This window comes from Thamnophis elegans, chromosome 11, assembly GCF_009769535.1.
Source record: "Thamnophis elegans isolate rThaEle1 chromosome 11, rThaEle1.pri, whole genome shotgun sequence".
In the NCBI taxonomy this organism is placed as follows: Eukaryota; Metazoa; Chordata; class Lepidosauria; order Squamata; family Colubridae; genus Thamnophis; species Thamnophis elegans.
The window spans coordinates 20474149-20489593 of NC_045551.1; the positions used below are offsets into that span (position 1 = coordinate 20474149).

A 15445-nucleotide genomic window follows, 5' to 3' on the forward strand; every position below is an offset into this window, starting at 1 on the left:
AAGTAATGTGTAGTTTGGCCTTAAATTCTATAATATCTCAGCTGGAGTTCCCAAGGCTGGGAGGTGGGAAAAGAGCCAGGACTGTAGTTGTGCCTCCAGAAAGTTTTATGTGCAGAAATAAGATTTTATTAGCATACAAACAAAGGTACACTGGCAAATTTCTGGATAAGAAAGCAGGCTTTCCTTATCTTGCAGAAAAGTTAGTCCAGTGGTAGTCAACCTGGTCCCTACCGCCCACTAGTGGGCATTTCAGCTTTCATGGTGGGCGGTAGGGGTTTGCTGTAACTCTGCTTTATAAATTTTATAAAGTAAAGTTACTTCCCTACTTTATAAATCACTATTTACTGTGGAACCAGTGGGCGGTTAGAAATTTTTACTACTAACAGAGATACAAAAGTGGGCGGTAGGTATAAAAAGGTTGACTACTCCTGTTAGTCTATCTTATTTTTCACTTATCTTTTTATTTAACTTAACTTTATTTAATCTCACAGAAAAGTTAGTAAAAAATTAATTCATCATTGATTGTAAACCTCTTTTAAAGTATTACTGAATTAAAAAAAATATTTGAGGATCCTGTTGGTTGGATATTACTTTAACAATCCATAAAGATGGTCCATGTGTCTTTCCACAGTTTCTAGCACAAAGAATAATATCAAAGCACAGACCTCTCCTTCCAAAGGAACTCGGAGCTCAATGCAGTCTCCCCCGAAATCAGCTTCACCTGTTCCAACTGCCAAAGGCAGGAAACTCACTCCGGCAAAACCACTGACTCCATCCACCGCCCTTAGGAAAGTCCAGTCTCCTAAAAATATTCCAGTAGTCAAAAACATTTCTCACAAAGAAAACCTCAAAAAAAGGAAACATGACTTAAAACCAGGAAGAAAAGTTAGTATAATTTTTTATCATAGGTGGGATAGTCTGTTTTGTTGATTAATAACTTGCATTCTCCTGCCCCATGTGTGAAAGTTTCTTTACCGAATCTACTTTTCCTAGATTTATTATTTTTTGAAAGTTGTTTCCAAAGTGTTCTATTGCTGTCCAAATGCAGAATATGATTTGTAAATTACATATTTTATTATTTTAATGTGTTAACCGCATTGGCATATTTACTTGGTCTTAAATTGTCAGGGTTTAAAATCTTTCTGAGCTACTAATTTTTCTTAATCCGAAAGTGTCTGCTCCCCCACCCCAACTCTTCATATTTTTTTGTCTCGTTTCTACAATGCAGGTAAGCTAAACTTGATCAATTTTATATTACAATTTTATACGAGAACACGCACACATGCGCGCGCGCGCACACACACACACACACACACACACACACACACTTAACTTAGTGGAACTTCCTTTCAGTGGGAGGTATTTAAAGAAAATGGGAATAGAATAGTAGATCAGCATGTTTCTATAAGTGGTCAAAATGACATTTATTATATTTATATAATCTAGTTTTAAAAAATTGCTGAGGCAGATATTTATAACAGTTGATTAAATCTGCCAAAGATGTTTCTTTCAATATAGGGCTGGTTGTCGTTTTATTTGATGGCCTGGCTTCTGAAAGCTCTCATCTGGTTGCTAGTTCTAGCTGAAATCATGTTTTTGCCTCTTCTGGAGAATCTCAGATCAGGAATAAACTCTAAATCTACAGCAACATATTTTGTGCTTGTTTGACATAATTAACTGTATCAGAATCTTGTGTCAACTGATATTGACCTAAATATGATTTGACTATTTGCAAAAATATTTTAATGTAATAAAATATATTATTTTTCAACAGAAAAAAACCATAGCAATGCAACCTCTTGTCTTTTCTCCTATTTCTGCAAAAGCCGACAATAGCAGCCTCCCGATATACAGAGAGGCACCTGCTATCACTGGAACATCAGCTGTTATTTCAACAGGTAAATTTGCCTATTTAAAAAAAAATCTCATGGGGTCAAATTCTGATGATTCTCGATTTACTCTAAGGTACTACAGTGTTTTAGAGGCACAAAAACAAGTCTGAAAGTAGCTATGAGGCTTTACACTGGGTACGCATTCCCATTTTACATCAATTTGAAAAATATAGAATATGTGTTATCAATTTCTAAAGCAATACTTTATGCAAGTGCCGGTGTGTATTAAATATAATGTATATGGTGTTAAACGGAACTCGGGTTGTGCATCTTTGGAAATCTGCTAATTTCTTTTGTGGCATTATTTTCTGTTTCACTAAGGATTAGCAGATAGTACTTTAGATGAATAATGCTATTTCTCCCCCAAACTTTCTTTAGTATACCTGTGTATTTTCTGATCTCCTAATAATAATTTATTTTTTCACAGCTATTTTCTTTTTTTCTAAATTTCTGTGCAACTACTACGCGACTTTTCTACATTTTTTAACTCTCTTACTTGTTTAAATGTTCTTTCCAACTTCTATAGTCTTGCTTTCAAAGTTCCCTTTTCTTTTTCTTTTTTATCCCTATTGATTGTGTTTCCTGGCTATGTGTACCTTTATTATCCTTGTCCCTGTATCATTTTTTTCTAAACAACCTTTTTATCTTTCTATTTTAGTATACCCAGAGCAGAAAGAAATAATTTCTTTCCTACTGCTAATCATTGTTTGGCATCTTTGGTTCTTTTTTAGTCCAGCTGTTTAGTTGTTTTGCTTTAAATTGTAGACAACTTCTTTGAAGATTCTGTGCTGTGAATGCATTCAAACTAATTTTGACAAATATTTGCATATTCCCTATAAGGTTTTGGAAGTCAAATCTCTGGGGAGGGATGAGGGGAGCAGATGTTTGATAAAGGAGAACAAAATGAAGACTGATAATTTAGATTGAAGGGATTCTATTTTCTCTTTAATTCTGGAAAATGTAGCAACAAACAGGATTAGAAGTGCAATAAATGTGAACATGTACTCAAGGTGGACATTATGGTTCATCTGAATGTATCCTGTAAATGAAATTTTGGGATTCCAGTTCCTTTTGGTGTTAAAAAGGAAAGCAAGAATTTCTTGGGTAAGAAAAATTGGTAGAGAATGACCGTTGGCTTACCTGAATGGTCGCTCTCTGGGCACTGCGGGAGAGTCCAGTCATGGGTTAAATACAGTCTATCTGCCCTAGGACTGAGTAGATTTTTTTTAACCACACCTCCTTTGCCTCATTGAGGCCAGTTTAAAAACAAAGGTCTTATCCGCTGCAGGACGCCCTTCAGGATCCTAATCGTGACAAAAAGTCTTGGACACCTAGCTAAACCCTGGGCGGGGTTGGACTCTCCTGCAGCGCCCAGAGAAAGACCGTTCAGATAAGCCAACGGTCATTCTCCTGTGCGCTGCTTGGAGAGTCCAAGCATGGGACATACCCAAGCTATTGTGTCCCAGGGCGGGAAAAATTTGTGTCCAGATTGTCTGGAGCTGAGGCAACTTTCTGCAAAACACGTCTTCCAAAGGAGGCTTCGGCTGAGGCAAAGGTGTCAATTTTGTACTTTCTAATGAATGCAGTGGGGGACACAGATGTAGCTGCTGTGAAAATGTCAATGATAGATGCTTGGGTCGCCCACACTGCTGTAGTGGCAGCACCCCTTGTGGAGTGTGCCATCACCCGACCTGGCACAGCTCTGCTCTGATGTTCATAGGCCATCTTGATGCAGGCCTGTAGCCAACATCCAATGGTTGAGGATGAGGCCTTGCGGCCCAGCGACTCAGGCTGAAATGACACAAAAAATGACTTGGAGTGTCTAAATTCCTTAGTTCTCCTAACATATATGTGAACAGCTTGCTTAAGGTCTAACTTATGCCAAGTACGCTCCCTGGGATGCGTAGGGAGAATCACTTCCTGGGCTCTGTGGAAGTGAGTGTTCACCTTGGGGATAAAGGTGGAGTCGAGTCTCAAGATGACCCGATCAGTATGTATTATACACAGTTCCTCCCTGACTGAGAGAGCCGCAAGCTCTGAGACCCTTCTAGCAGACATAATTGCAACTAGAAAGGCAGTCTTAAGAGTCAAATGGCGAAGACTGGCAGTCTGAATTGGCTTGAACGGCATGCTTGCCAGGGCTCACAGAAGAAATGGCAGATTCCAAGAAGAATATCTGTGTATAGTTTGAGGACGGATATTGGCCGCGCCCTTCAGGAAACTCTTGACCTGAGGGTGTTAGCTCAGGGATCGGGATGAACCTCTTGCGAGGATGGTGGACAAGACAGTGACCTGGCGGCAAAGGATGTTGGGCGCCAGTCCTTTTTCCAAACCATCCTGAAAGAAGTCTAGCAGTTGCGGTATGGAAGCTGTAATGTCTCTGATACCATGCTCTTTGCACCAGGTTAAAAAGGCAACCCATGTCGCGTCGTATATTTGTGTAGTGGATGGCCTTCTGGACTCTTGAATAGTCTTGATGACCTTGTCAATAAGATTCTGCTTCCTCAGGAGCTCCCCCTCAAGCTCCAGATGGCTAATTAGAGTCACTGGAGGTCCGGATGGCAGATGGCCTTCTGGCTGAGGGAGATCTGCTCCTGAGGAATCCTCCACGGTCTCTGGATGGAGACGCTGACAAGGTCCATGTACCAGGACCTCCTGGGCCAATGTGGGGCCACAAGGAGGATCTCCGCTAGGAGTTTGGCTACTACCTGTGGAATAAGTGGGAGTGGAGGAAATGTGTAGAGGAGTCCTGAGGGCCACTTGCACCTCAGCGCATCCGTCCCCACCTGGGACAAGTGGTAACGGGAAAGAACCATGGCAGGTGTGTGTTGGCGTGAGTAGCAAATTAATCTAGTTGCGGTTGGCCAAATCTCCGAACTATCTGTTGGAACAGATCTGGATTCAGACGCCACTCAGAGTTGTCGATTATCTGCTGGCTCAGCCAGTCTGCCTTCACATTGTTTGTCCCAGATATACGATCTGCTATGATGGATGCTAGGTGGCGTTCCGCCCACCTGCCCAGAGACTCCGCTTCTGTCATGAGTCTCCTGGAGTGGGTGCCGCCCTGCTGGTTTATGTGGGCCTTTGTTGCTGTGTTGTCTGTTAATAACAGTACATGGCGGTCCACAATCTGTGCTGAAAAACAGCATAGGGCGAGCCGGGCAGCTCTCAGCTCCAGCCAATTTATGTTTTGAGCTCCCTCCCTTTGCATCCATCTGCCCTGCGTCAGCTGTCCTTGACAATGTGCCTCCCATCTGTAGAGGCTGGCATCTGAGGTTACCACGACTCTTTTCGGCTCCTTGAACTGGCACCCCTTCTCTACTGCTGTCGACTGCCACCATCTGAGGGAGTGGATCACCTTCTGTGGCGGACGAACTTGTCTTGGAGAGTTGCTGTCCTTTGACCTCTGCATTGGCAGAAGGAATCACTGTAGTTCCCTGGCATGAAGACCCTGGCACCCAGGGAACTACCTTTAGGCAGGATATCATGATGCCAAGAGGTTGTGAGAGTTTGATGATCGGCACTGACCTGAGCTGCTGGCATTGACGAACTCTGCTCCTGAGATTGTGCAGACGGTCTGGAGATAGAAACACCTGACAAGAAACCGAGTCTATGATGGTGCCTAAGTGCTGAATTCGTGTGCTCAGCTCAAGATGGCTCTTCTTCTGGTTCACTGAAAAGCTGTGCTGTTGCAGGGTGTTCGTATGGTCACTTGAATGTCCTGCAGGGCTTGGTCGTGGTTTGAGGACTGAATGATGATGTTGTCCAGATAGCATTCCAGTCGAATTGGACGGGACTGGAGGTGAGCCGCCATTGCAGCCAGAAGTTTTGTGAAGGTCCTGGGTGCGGACGAGAGGCCGAAGGGCAGAGCCCTATACTGACAATTCCTCCTGTCGTAGTGGAACTGCAGAAACCTCCTGTGCGACGCATGAATGGGAACGTGCAGGTAAGCTTCTTTTAAGTCTATGGAGATGAGTAGGTCCCCCTGCCTTATGCAATCCAGGATGGACTGGAGGGACTGCATCTTGAAGTGCTTGTAGGCCAGATGCTGATTTAGGCGCTTCAAGTCCAAGATAGCCCTTCACCCCCTGGGGCATCCACTTCGGGCAACTTCAAAATATCCTCCATCCTAGTCGCTACAGAATACAGATTTTTATCCCCACCGCTGGGATTGGTTAGAGTACCGGGCTGTCATACATGAATAAGTCTGCAACCGGAATCAGTTCCTGAGTTGGGGCATTCTCCTTGAAAAGACCCTCTTTGGGGTCCTTAGAGGAGGAGGATGGTACGGTCGTACCCTTAGGAGTAGACCCTATCTCGGTGGAGGCTTTGGCCTTATGTAAAATGGCCTTAAATAAGGATGGTTTAAATAATCCGGTGAAGGCAGGCTTATCGGGAGGAAGGTCTTCATCCTCTGATAATTCGAATTCCTCGGCCTCCTCCTTCTCCCAGACCGATTCCTGAGGTGCCAGGAGAGGCTGGGGCCTGGTCCCTGACCTGAATTGGGGGTGGTCATGATTTAGATGTTCCTGCAGCGCAGGCATCCTTCTGCCGAATCCCCTGGGAGATGGCTTGGGCAGTCACTTCCTTCATCTCTGCAGACAGGGCTGGGCCTTTATCCTCCACAGGTCGAGCCCTAGATGGAACGAGCTGGCCCCTGTTCCTAACCAAATCAGCTCCCTCCTCTGCTGGGAGGATGCCCTGAAAGGGTTCCAGTTCCTCCCTGAGTGACGAACTGGGCGATTCAGGATAGCCCCAGGAGGCATCAGGAATGGAATCCCACGACTCCTCCTCAATGAATGTGGGAGAGCTGTTCTCCTGAGACGAACCAGGTTTCCTCTCCTCTATCTGGCCAGAGGGTGAGCATGGCAATGAGTCCATCTGTTCAGGGGATTTGCTCTGCCTCTGGGCCTGCTAACTCTGTGTTCCACAGCCTTATGCTTCTGGGTTCCCTCCCTGGGTTTGCCTTTGTTCCCTGAGAGTCCCGGGGAGGCCTTCCTTGTGGTGCCCTTTCCTCCCTTCCCCCCTTTGGGTGGAGGATCTGGCCTATTGTGTTTTGAAGAGGGCCCTGCCAGCACCTTCTGCACCTCCAAACCTCCATCTGCCATGGTGATCTACAGATGCCTTGAAGTTGTTTCTTGATGCAGAGATGGGATTGCAGCATTAGACAGGCACCAGGCATGAGCCAGCTGGCTATGGATCACCTGCAGATCAATATCTGAGAGGAGGAAGGCCCATTGGCCAAAAACCTCCGCAGGCTGCCCTCAAAGTTCTTGAGTGCTCGTTGCAGAGAGGCAGACCTTGCCGGTGCCCCGGACAAGGCCAAACGCTCCCCGGCGGCGATCTGCGGCTGAGGGGCTTGAGTGCAAACTCATGGGTCTTCAAACAGCTCCAAACGATGATCTGATAAAAAAAGTCACTCTAAAATGGCCGCTGCCACACGCCGCCACTCTCCGAGTTCAAGGTGACAGTTAGCAGCCAACAAAAAGCACGTGAAACACTTTAAAATTGCCCCTGCGCTTGCCGGGTTGAGGAGAAATCGCTGACACCCCCTGAGCCTTCAAAGCGCTCCAGGTGGCTCTATTAACAGCAGCGGCTGGGGAAACGGACTGGAAGCCTCCCGGCACTCCTTGCTCACCAGCAGCCGCCAGACAAGCATCTCCACCGTTCCTCACGCGTGCGACCAGCAGCTCTCTGGAAACCCAGTAGCCTCCTCAGCAAATTCAAAAGTAACTTTTTTTCCTTTTAAACCTTTGCCTATCTATAACTACATAAACAAAGAATCTATACAAAAATAAAGATAATTTTCTGCACAATTTGGAGAGTCCAATCTATCTGACTTATAACTGAGGAGCTCCCCAAAATTAGTCCTAACGGGCAGACTTGAGTTTTTAAACTGGTCTCAATGAGGCAAAGGAGGCGTGGTTAAAGAAAAATCTACTCAGTCCTAGGGCAGATACTGTATTTAACCCATGCTTGGACTCTCCAAGCAGCGCACAGGAGAAAGATGAGTTTTATTTGTTCATTTGTCAGAACTTAAATTTTATGTCACTGGGATGCTTTTAAGAAGGTAGATAAAGATGAATTCTACATTGTGTTTTGTTCTGTTTTTTAGTTTGTGTCTATGTTAACAAGCACGGAAATTCTGGGCCTCATCTTGATAAAAAGAAAATTCAGCAGCTTCCTGATCACTTTGGACCAGGTCCTGTGAATGTAGTACTTCAGCAGGCTGTCCAAGCTTGTGTAGATTGTGCCTATCAATCAAAAATTGTCTTTGGATTCCTCAGGGTCGGGCATCATGCTGGAGAGATCATTACTGGTACATAATTTTATCTCATTTATTTTTAGACTTCAATGGTGCATAGATTGCATTTCTGAACAACAAATCAGCAACTCTGGCTTACCTTCTGCTAAGAATGTCTATGGAGATTCTCACTCATCCAGGTCATGGTTGTCCCAAAGGTGTTTTTTTTTCCTTGAAGACGTTTCGTTTCTCATCCAAGAAGCTTCTTAGATGAAAACTGAAGAAGCTTCTTGGATGAGAAATGAAACGTCTTCAAGGAAAAACAAAGTCTAGTTGCCTTTTGAAAAAGCAACTTTGGGATTCTGCTAAGAATGATTTTTTTCATTTCAATGTTCCCTTTAAGTTTGTGAGTCTTGATTATTTGGCTAATTAGACCCAATTTAATATTATATGAGCTTTTTATTTCCGGTTGGCTTTATCCTTTTATACAAAGAGGCGGGGGAGGGCGGGGACCTCATTTGTAATGTTGACATGCAGAATAAGCCAGACTTCTGGCCTATTGTTAACTATATATGCAATACAATTAGTCAGTGATTCTTGTAAATCACAGTAAATCAGTATTTAAAAAGAAACCCAGCAGATTGCAGAATCAATATTTTGAAAGCCAATAAAAACTCTGTATGCTTGGTAATGATAAAACCTCTAACTTTCTTTATTCTTAAATAAGTTATATTTAAATTGACTTACATTTGTCATATCTCCCAAAATAATAACCAGAAAAATGTTCTATTATAATTTAAAAGCAAACACATATCCATTCCTTTTGCTTTATATGAAAATATTTGATCCAAAACTGTGAAGGTGTTCTGTTTCCTACAATGAGCTTTTATTTTAGCTGAATGCTGTTTTGAAAAAGTCAGAATTCTAAATAGGTATAATTGCTGTCTGCTCTATAGCGTCAATATTTCTCTAGTTCTAAATTAGAATTGCTCCTTGTCACTTTGTTCCTAGCAAAAGCAGTCCTCAGGATATATATTTGGATGCCTGTTTATATATGAGATTAAAAAGAAGACTGCCTTACTTTATTACATTATATAAATGCCAGATGAGACAGTTTTCTATGGTTCATTAAGCTGTCACACCTTATTTCTAGCATTATTAAATTGAATCTTTTAGAAGACACATTGATTTCAAATTAATGTTTAATATCATGACAGTAGGACAAGAATTCTCTGTCTTGGTCATTGTGCATTTCCAGGCTGGGAACCAATTGCCCTTCCATTCCCAAATATAAAACAAATAGTTTCAGATACTGGCCCTACGGCAGTAGAAATGGCCTGATGCTCCTAATCATTCCCAATAGCCCAGAGGAATATATATTTTCAGAGAGATAGGGAGGAGCCCTATGAACTCTTTGCATTTGAGTAGTATTACATTCTTGAAAGTTAATAGCTTTTTAAACTGTGCTTTTTAAATTTGGCAAAACAAATGCACATTGATTAGCATAGAGATACTGCAAATGGTCCAAAACCTCTTGTAGAGAAATAGTAAAAAAAACCTGCTGCCTTTTTATTCTTAGGATTCATTAAAAGGGAGATAGCTTCTGTTCGACACTGGTGGTATTTCATTGTGTGTAATAATATTGATATTATTTTTTTCCTACTGACAGCCTCTTTTGATGAGGAGAAACATGCCATCAATCTTCCTTCTGTGAATAGTGCATCTTTTGTTCTTCGCTTCTTGGAGAAACTCTGCCACAGCCTACAGTGTGATAATCTTTTCAGTAGCCAGCCCTTTAGTCCTTACATTGGAAATGCACATAGTCCCATCGAACATGATAGAAACAAGTCAGGTAATGTTCTGATTACTTTGGTTCCTTTCCTTGTCATAGCTCTTGTGTATTTTAGCATTGATGGTTTATATTTAGAAACAAAACAAGTAAGAAACAAAACAGCAGAATAATCATTTTGAATTATAGTGCACAGTGATTTAGTAAGAATTTTAAAAAGTAGGCAGTTTTGCTTTTCCCCACATATGTGTAATTACAAGTTCTAAAGTTTTAAAGCATATTTTGACTTACAGGACCCTACTTAGCTTCTGAGCCCAAAAAGGTCAGCCATTATTGCCATTCACTGTAGAATTAAAATAAGGTATACTGAAAACCACTGTATTAGGACTAAAAATCCAATCCATATTGAAGGAGGAAAGTGGGATTCAGAATATGCATGTTATAGCTATTGGCACATTCTATTGGCACAAATCAAATAGGCTTTCCTAGGAGTCCTAGAAAAATGCAGCTTCCTTACAAAGTTGCTAACAGATCTAGTGTGAGTTTTACATACAGAAATACTTTTTCTACATTTAGCCCAGATTGCTGGATAGCATTAATATGGATATACAACTGCTATGATAAGAAAATAGTATGATAAATTCTTTAGTTTACAATTGCCTGTTGAAATCTGTAAATCTGAAATAAGTACCTATATATCTTTATGTGTAAGTGCTCAGTTTACATAGTCCTGATTTCACATTGCTTGCTTGCTTATAGTCAGTCGGGTCAGGTGCAGTGCTGGTTTCTAGCTTTATTGTATATGCTATAATGACCAAACAGCCATTAGCATTATGGCCATCAACCAAGGATTTAGTCTTATTTCAATGGAGATAGTCAAAATTAGGACACTTAAAGACTTACCACCTGCTTCGTAGTGAAATCTAGCAGCTTGGAAGCTGACTTGTCTTGTCCAATGGAAAGAAACGTATTTCATTTGTTTTCAAAATTAATGGTGAATTTAAAAAACCTAGAGTGGGGAAAAAACCCTAAAGGTGGTTTTAGCATGAAATAACATTTTCTAGGAATTTTAGTAGAAGAGATTAGAGATTATTTCCAAGTTATGCTTTAGAAATTTTGATTATTATGGTCTATAATATTTTTATTCTTCACCAAAATGGAACAAAACATATAGGTAAGATAAACTATTTTAATGGGATGATATACTGCACAGAAATCAGTGCAGAGTTTCTATGTTTTTTGAACATAGCACATGCTTCTTCACAGCTTTTCCACCACATTCCCAGCAATCTTTTGCCAGTTCAATTTGACTGAGATGCCAATTTTGTGTGAGAATAGGAGAAATTCAGAAAGAAATTTGTTCACAGTAATGGGTCATTGAGCATATCACAGTCCTTCGCATAAAAAAGGACTGTTATATCTCTATTATTATTTTTTTCAAAATACTTTTTTTTATTTTCCATTTTCATAACATATAATCACATGTATATTATTACATAGCTAATATCATATTGTATTAAGTAATAATTACATCAGTTCCTCTTGCCATCAACTCCCAGAAAGATAAAAACCAATTATTAGCTCATCTGCATACACCACTTTCTTCTGCCTCTCTCTTCCCCCTCCTTACCTCCTTTTTTCCCTCCATCATCCTTTTCTACTCTACTTCCTCTTCCTTTCTCCTTCTCCTCTCTCCTCATTCCACTCCTCCTTATTCTCCTCATCTTCCCCCCTTACCCTCTCTCCTATCCCTCTCTTCCTATCTTTCTTCTCTCCTCTGCTTCCCACTCTTCCTCTCATTCACTTGGTGTATTTCAGCTTCTGAGCAAACTCCATTCTATGTTGATGGTATTTATGCTTCCGTATCAATATACTTAACATATCCTAGTTTTAAAGAAAAAATAAGAGAAGACAGTATACATGTGCAGTCATATTACTTTAAAATCTAACACCTCTCGTCAAGCCTAATATACTTCCCTCCCCCCCTCCCTCCAACCCCCCCAACCTTCCCTCCCCTGACTTCCCAGAACCCATACACGGTATAAATCTTTAACAAAAACAGTCTAAAATATATTTGAAAAGAGAATAGAAAATTGATAACATCTTTAAATTGAATTTAGCTCCTCCTTGCTAGGCTAACTTTAAACAATTTATATCATTCCTGATCTTAATCATAAGCTATCTGGAATTTCTTAGTCCCATATTTATTTTGAGTATAATCGATCCATTTTTTCCAGTCTCGTTTTTATCCCTCATTTGAGTAGGCCTTAAGATATGCAGATATTTTAGCCATCTCAGCTAAATTTGTGACTTTCAATGCCCATTCTTGAATTGTAGGCAAATCTTTCTTCTTCCAGTATTGTGCCACCAACAATCTAGCTGCAGTTATTAAGTGCAGAATCAAATTAATCTCTACAGCTGTACAATCAGTAATTATACCTAACAAAAATAACTGAGGGGTAAACTTTATCCTTTTTTTAAGAACATTTTGCATAATCCACCATATTTTTATCCAAAATGCCTTAACCTTTTTGCAAGTCCACCATATATGAAAATATGTAGCGTCGAGAGAATCACATTTCCAGCATTTGGGTTGTAAGTTCGGATACATAGAAGCCAACTTTTTAGGATCTAAATGCCATCTATAAAACATCTTGTAAATGTTTTCTCTCAAGTTTTGGGCTTGTGTAAATTTTACATTTCTTACCCAAAACCTTTCCCATGTATCCAACATTATTGATTCTTCGATATTTTGAGCCCACTTTATCATACAGTCTTTAACTAATTCTGTTTCGGAGTCCATCTGTATTAATACATTATATAGTCTCCTTATATGCATTAAGCTTTGATCTCTTATTTGTTTAAATAAGTTATCCTCAACTTGCATAAAACCAATTTTTTGATCCTGGCCTGTAGCTGTCCATACTGGAACCATGTTTGGATTACCTTTTCCTCTTTTAATTCATCCAAGGATTTTAGTTGTAATACACCCCTTTCTAGGGTAAGAAGCTGTCTGTAAATAATTATATCCTGTTTTTGTACTATGTTCATATTTTCTATTGCATGTCTAGGAATTGCCCACATGGGTATCTTATCATTTAATTTGTATTGATATTTTTTCCAGACCCGTAGTAGAGCATTCCTTAAAATATGACTTTTAAAATTCTTGTCCACTTTTTTGTTATATAGCAGGTAAGCATGCCAACCATATACCAGATCATGCCCCTCGATATTAAGTATTCTATAATCTGTTAAATTAATCCAATCACTAATTACAGATAAAACTACTGCGTCATAGTATAGTTTTAAATTGGGTAATTTCAAACCTCCCCTCTCACGCGCATCTTGCATTATTTTTAGTTTTACTCTCGGCTTCTTCCCTGCCCATACAAATTTATTAATAGCCTTCTGCCATTCTAACAGGTTCACATCTTTTTTAAGTATAGGTAGCATTTGGAAAAGAAATAAAAATTTAGGTAAAATATTCATTTTCACTGCTGCTATTCTTCCCAGCAAAGATAACTGTAACTTCTCCCATTTTTTCATCTCTGTCTGTATACTATGCCAAAGTGGTTCATAATTATACTTATATAATTTCCCATTTGAGATTGAAATATTAACTCCTAGATATTTGACCTTTTTGACTACCTCACATCCTAACATTACTCCTAATTCTTCCTTTTGTTTAGTATTCATATTTATGGCTAATATTTTTGTTTTCCCTAAGTTTATTTTAAAACCAGACACTTGACTATATTGATTATCATATTCATTAAAACCAAAGTGGATTCCTGCGGTTGTTCCAATATTATAACCAAATCATCCACAAAAGCACGCACTCTGTATTCTTGCTGCCTAATCTTAATTATACTTATATAACTTCCCGTTTGAGGTTGAAATATAAACTCCTAAATATTTGACCTTTTTAACTATTTCACATCCTATCATTCCTATCATTCCATTTAGTTCTTCCTTCTGTTTAGTATTCATATTTGTAGCTAATATTTTTGTTTTCCCTAGATTTATTTTAAATCCTGACACTTCACCATATTGATTAATCATATTCATTAAGATCTTACTAGATTCCTGCGGTTGGGTTAATAATATAACCAGATCATCCGCAAAAGCACGTACTCTATATTCTTGCTGCCTAATATTAATTCCCTTTAAGCCCTCCAAGCCCCGTATTTTATTCAACAATATTTCCAAATTTATAATAAACAATAATGGGGACAAGGGACAACCCTGTCTTGTACCTTTTTCAATTTGAAAAGAATCTGTTAAGCTTCCATTAACTATAATTTGAGCTGTTTGCTGTTGATATATTGCTTTGATTGATTATAAGAAATGTTATCCTATTTGCATTTTTTGCAGTGTTTTCAACAGGAATTGCCAGTTAACTCAATCAAAGGCTTTCTCAGTGTCCAGAAATATGAGCGCAGCAGGAATTTGGTTATTCTTTCCCAAATATTCTAGTGCATTAACAATTAATTTTTCATTACTTCTCATTTGTCTCCCTTGAATAAAACCTGTTTGATCATTATGAATCAATTGTTGAATAACCAACATTAACTTATTTGCTAGTATTTTAGTAAAGATTTTATAATCTACATTAAGTAGTGATATAGGTCTGTAATTTTTTGGTTGAGTAATACCTTGGTCTTCTTTGGGTATCAGGTATATAAAAGCTGTCTTCCAAGATGGGGGTACCTTACCTTCCGTTTGAATCTTATTAAATAATTCCTTGAGAGGTTCTACCATTTCTAATTGTAAATTTTTATAGTAAGCTGCTGTCAAGCCATCTGTACCTGGTGCCTTCCCTGCCTTTAACTGCTTAATTACCTGTAGAATTTCCCCCGAGGTTATTGGTTGATTCAATCTTTCCCTCTGCTCTTCTTTAACTATGGGTATTTTTGCTTTATCCAAGTATCTCTCTATATCTAGACCTTTTGTCACCCTTGTACAATGCTGTAAAAAATTCACGGAAGACCTTTTGAATCTCATCTTGTTGATACACTTCTTTCCCTCTGTAATGCAATTTGGCTACGTTATGAGATTTTTGTTTTTTCCTAATTGATATGCTAACCATCTACCAGATTTATTTGCATTGCAGAAAGTGTTATGTTTTGCATATAACAGACTAGTGGCTACCTGGTCTGAGATCAGCATATTACATTGGTCTTTTAATAAGGTAATTGCTTCTTTAATCTTTATATCTCCTGGTTTTAAAGTTAACTCTTGCTCTTTCTTCCTAATTCATCTTCCAGTTCTGTTCACTTTTCCCCTTGTTTACATCTTTGAAAGTCTATGTAATCTATTTAGATTTATCAAAGCTCCTCTCATATACGCTTTACTTGCATCCCATACAATTTCCATAGATGTACCCTTATTCAGGACTGTTATAGCTCTATTATTCATCACCACGCAAGTCATAACAATTAGGATGATGATTGAGGACAGACCAGTTACTGTTTTCTAAGATATGAACAGGTGCCCAAAATGACTATTTTATACTTGAAT

At 39.6% G+C, this 15445-nt stretch overlaps 1 protein-coding gene across 2 annotated transcripts in view; it reads left to right on the top strand.

Moving 5' to 3' along the window:
* The window catches only part of SCML2 (Scm polycomb group protein like 2), a 61970-nt gene that overhangs the window by 37141 nt on the left and 9384 nt on the right, over positions 1–15445 (top strand). For both annotated transcript variants that reach the window (XM_032226827.1, XM_032226828.1), the window contains exons 7-10: positions 632–885; positions 1775–1898; positions 8008–8211; positions 9806–9988. In XM_032226827.1, the coding sequence (XP_032082718.1) occupies positions 632–885; positions 1775–1898; positions 8008–8211; positions 9806–9988 (765 nt within the window). The remainder of the gene's footprint in view (positions 1–631; positions 886–1774; positions 1899–8007; positions 8212–9805; positions 9989–15445) is intronic.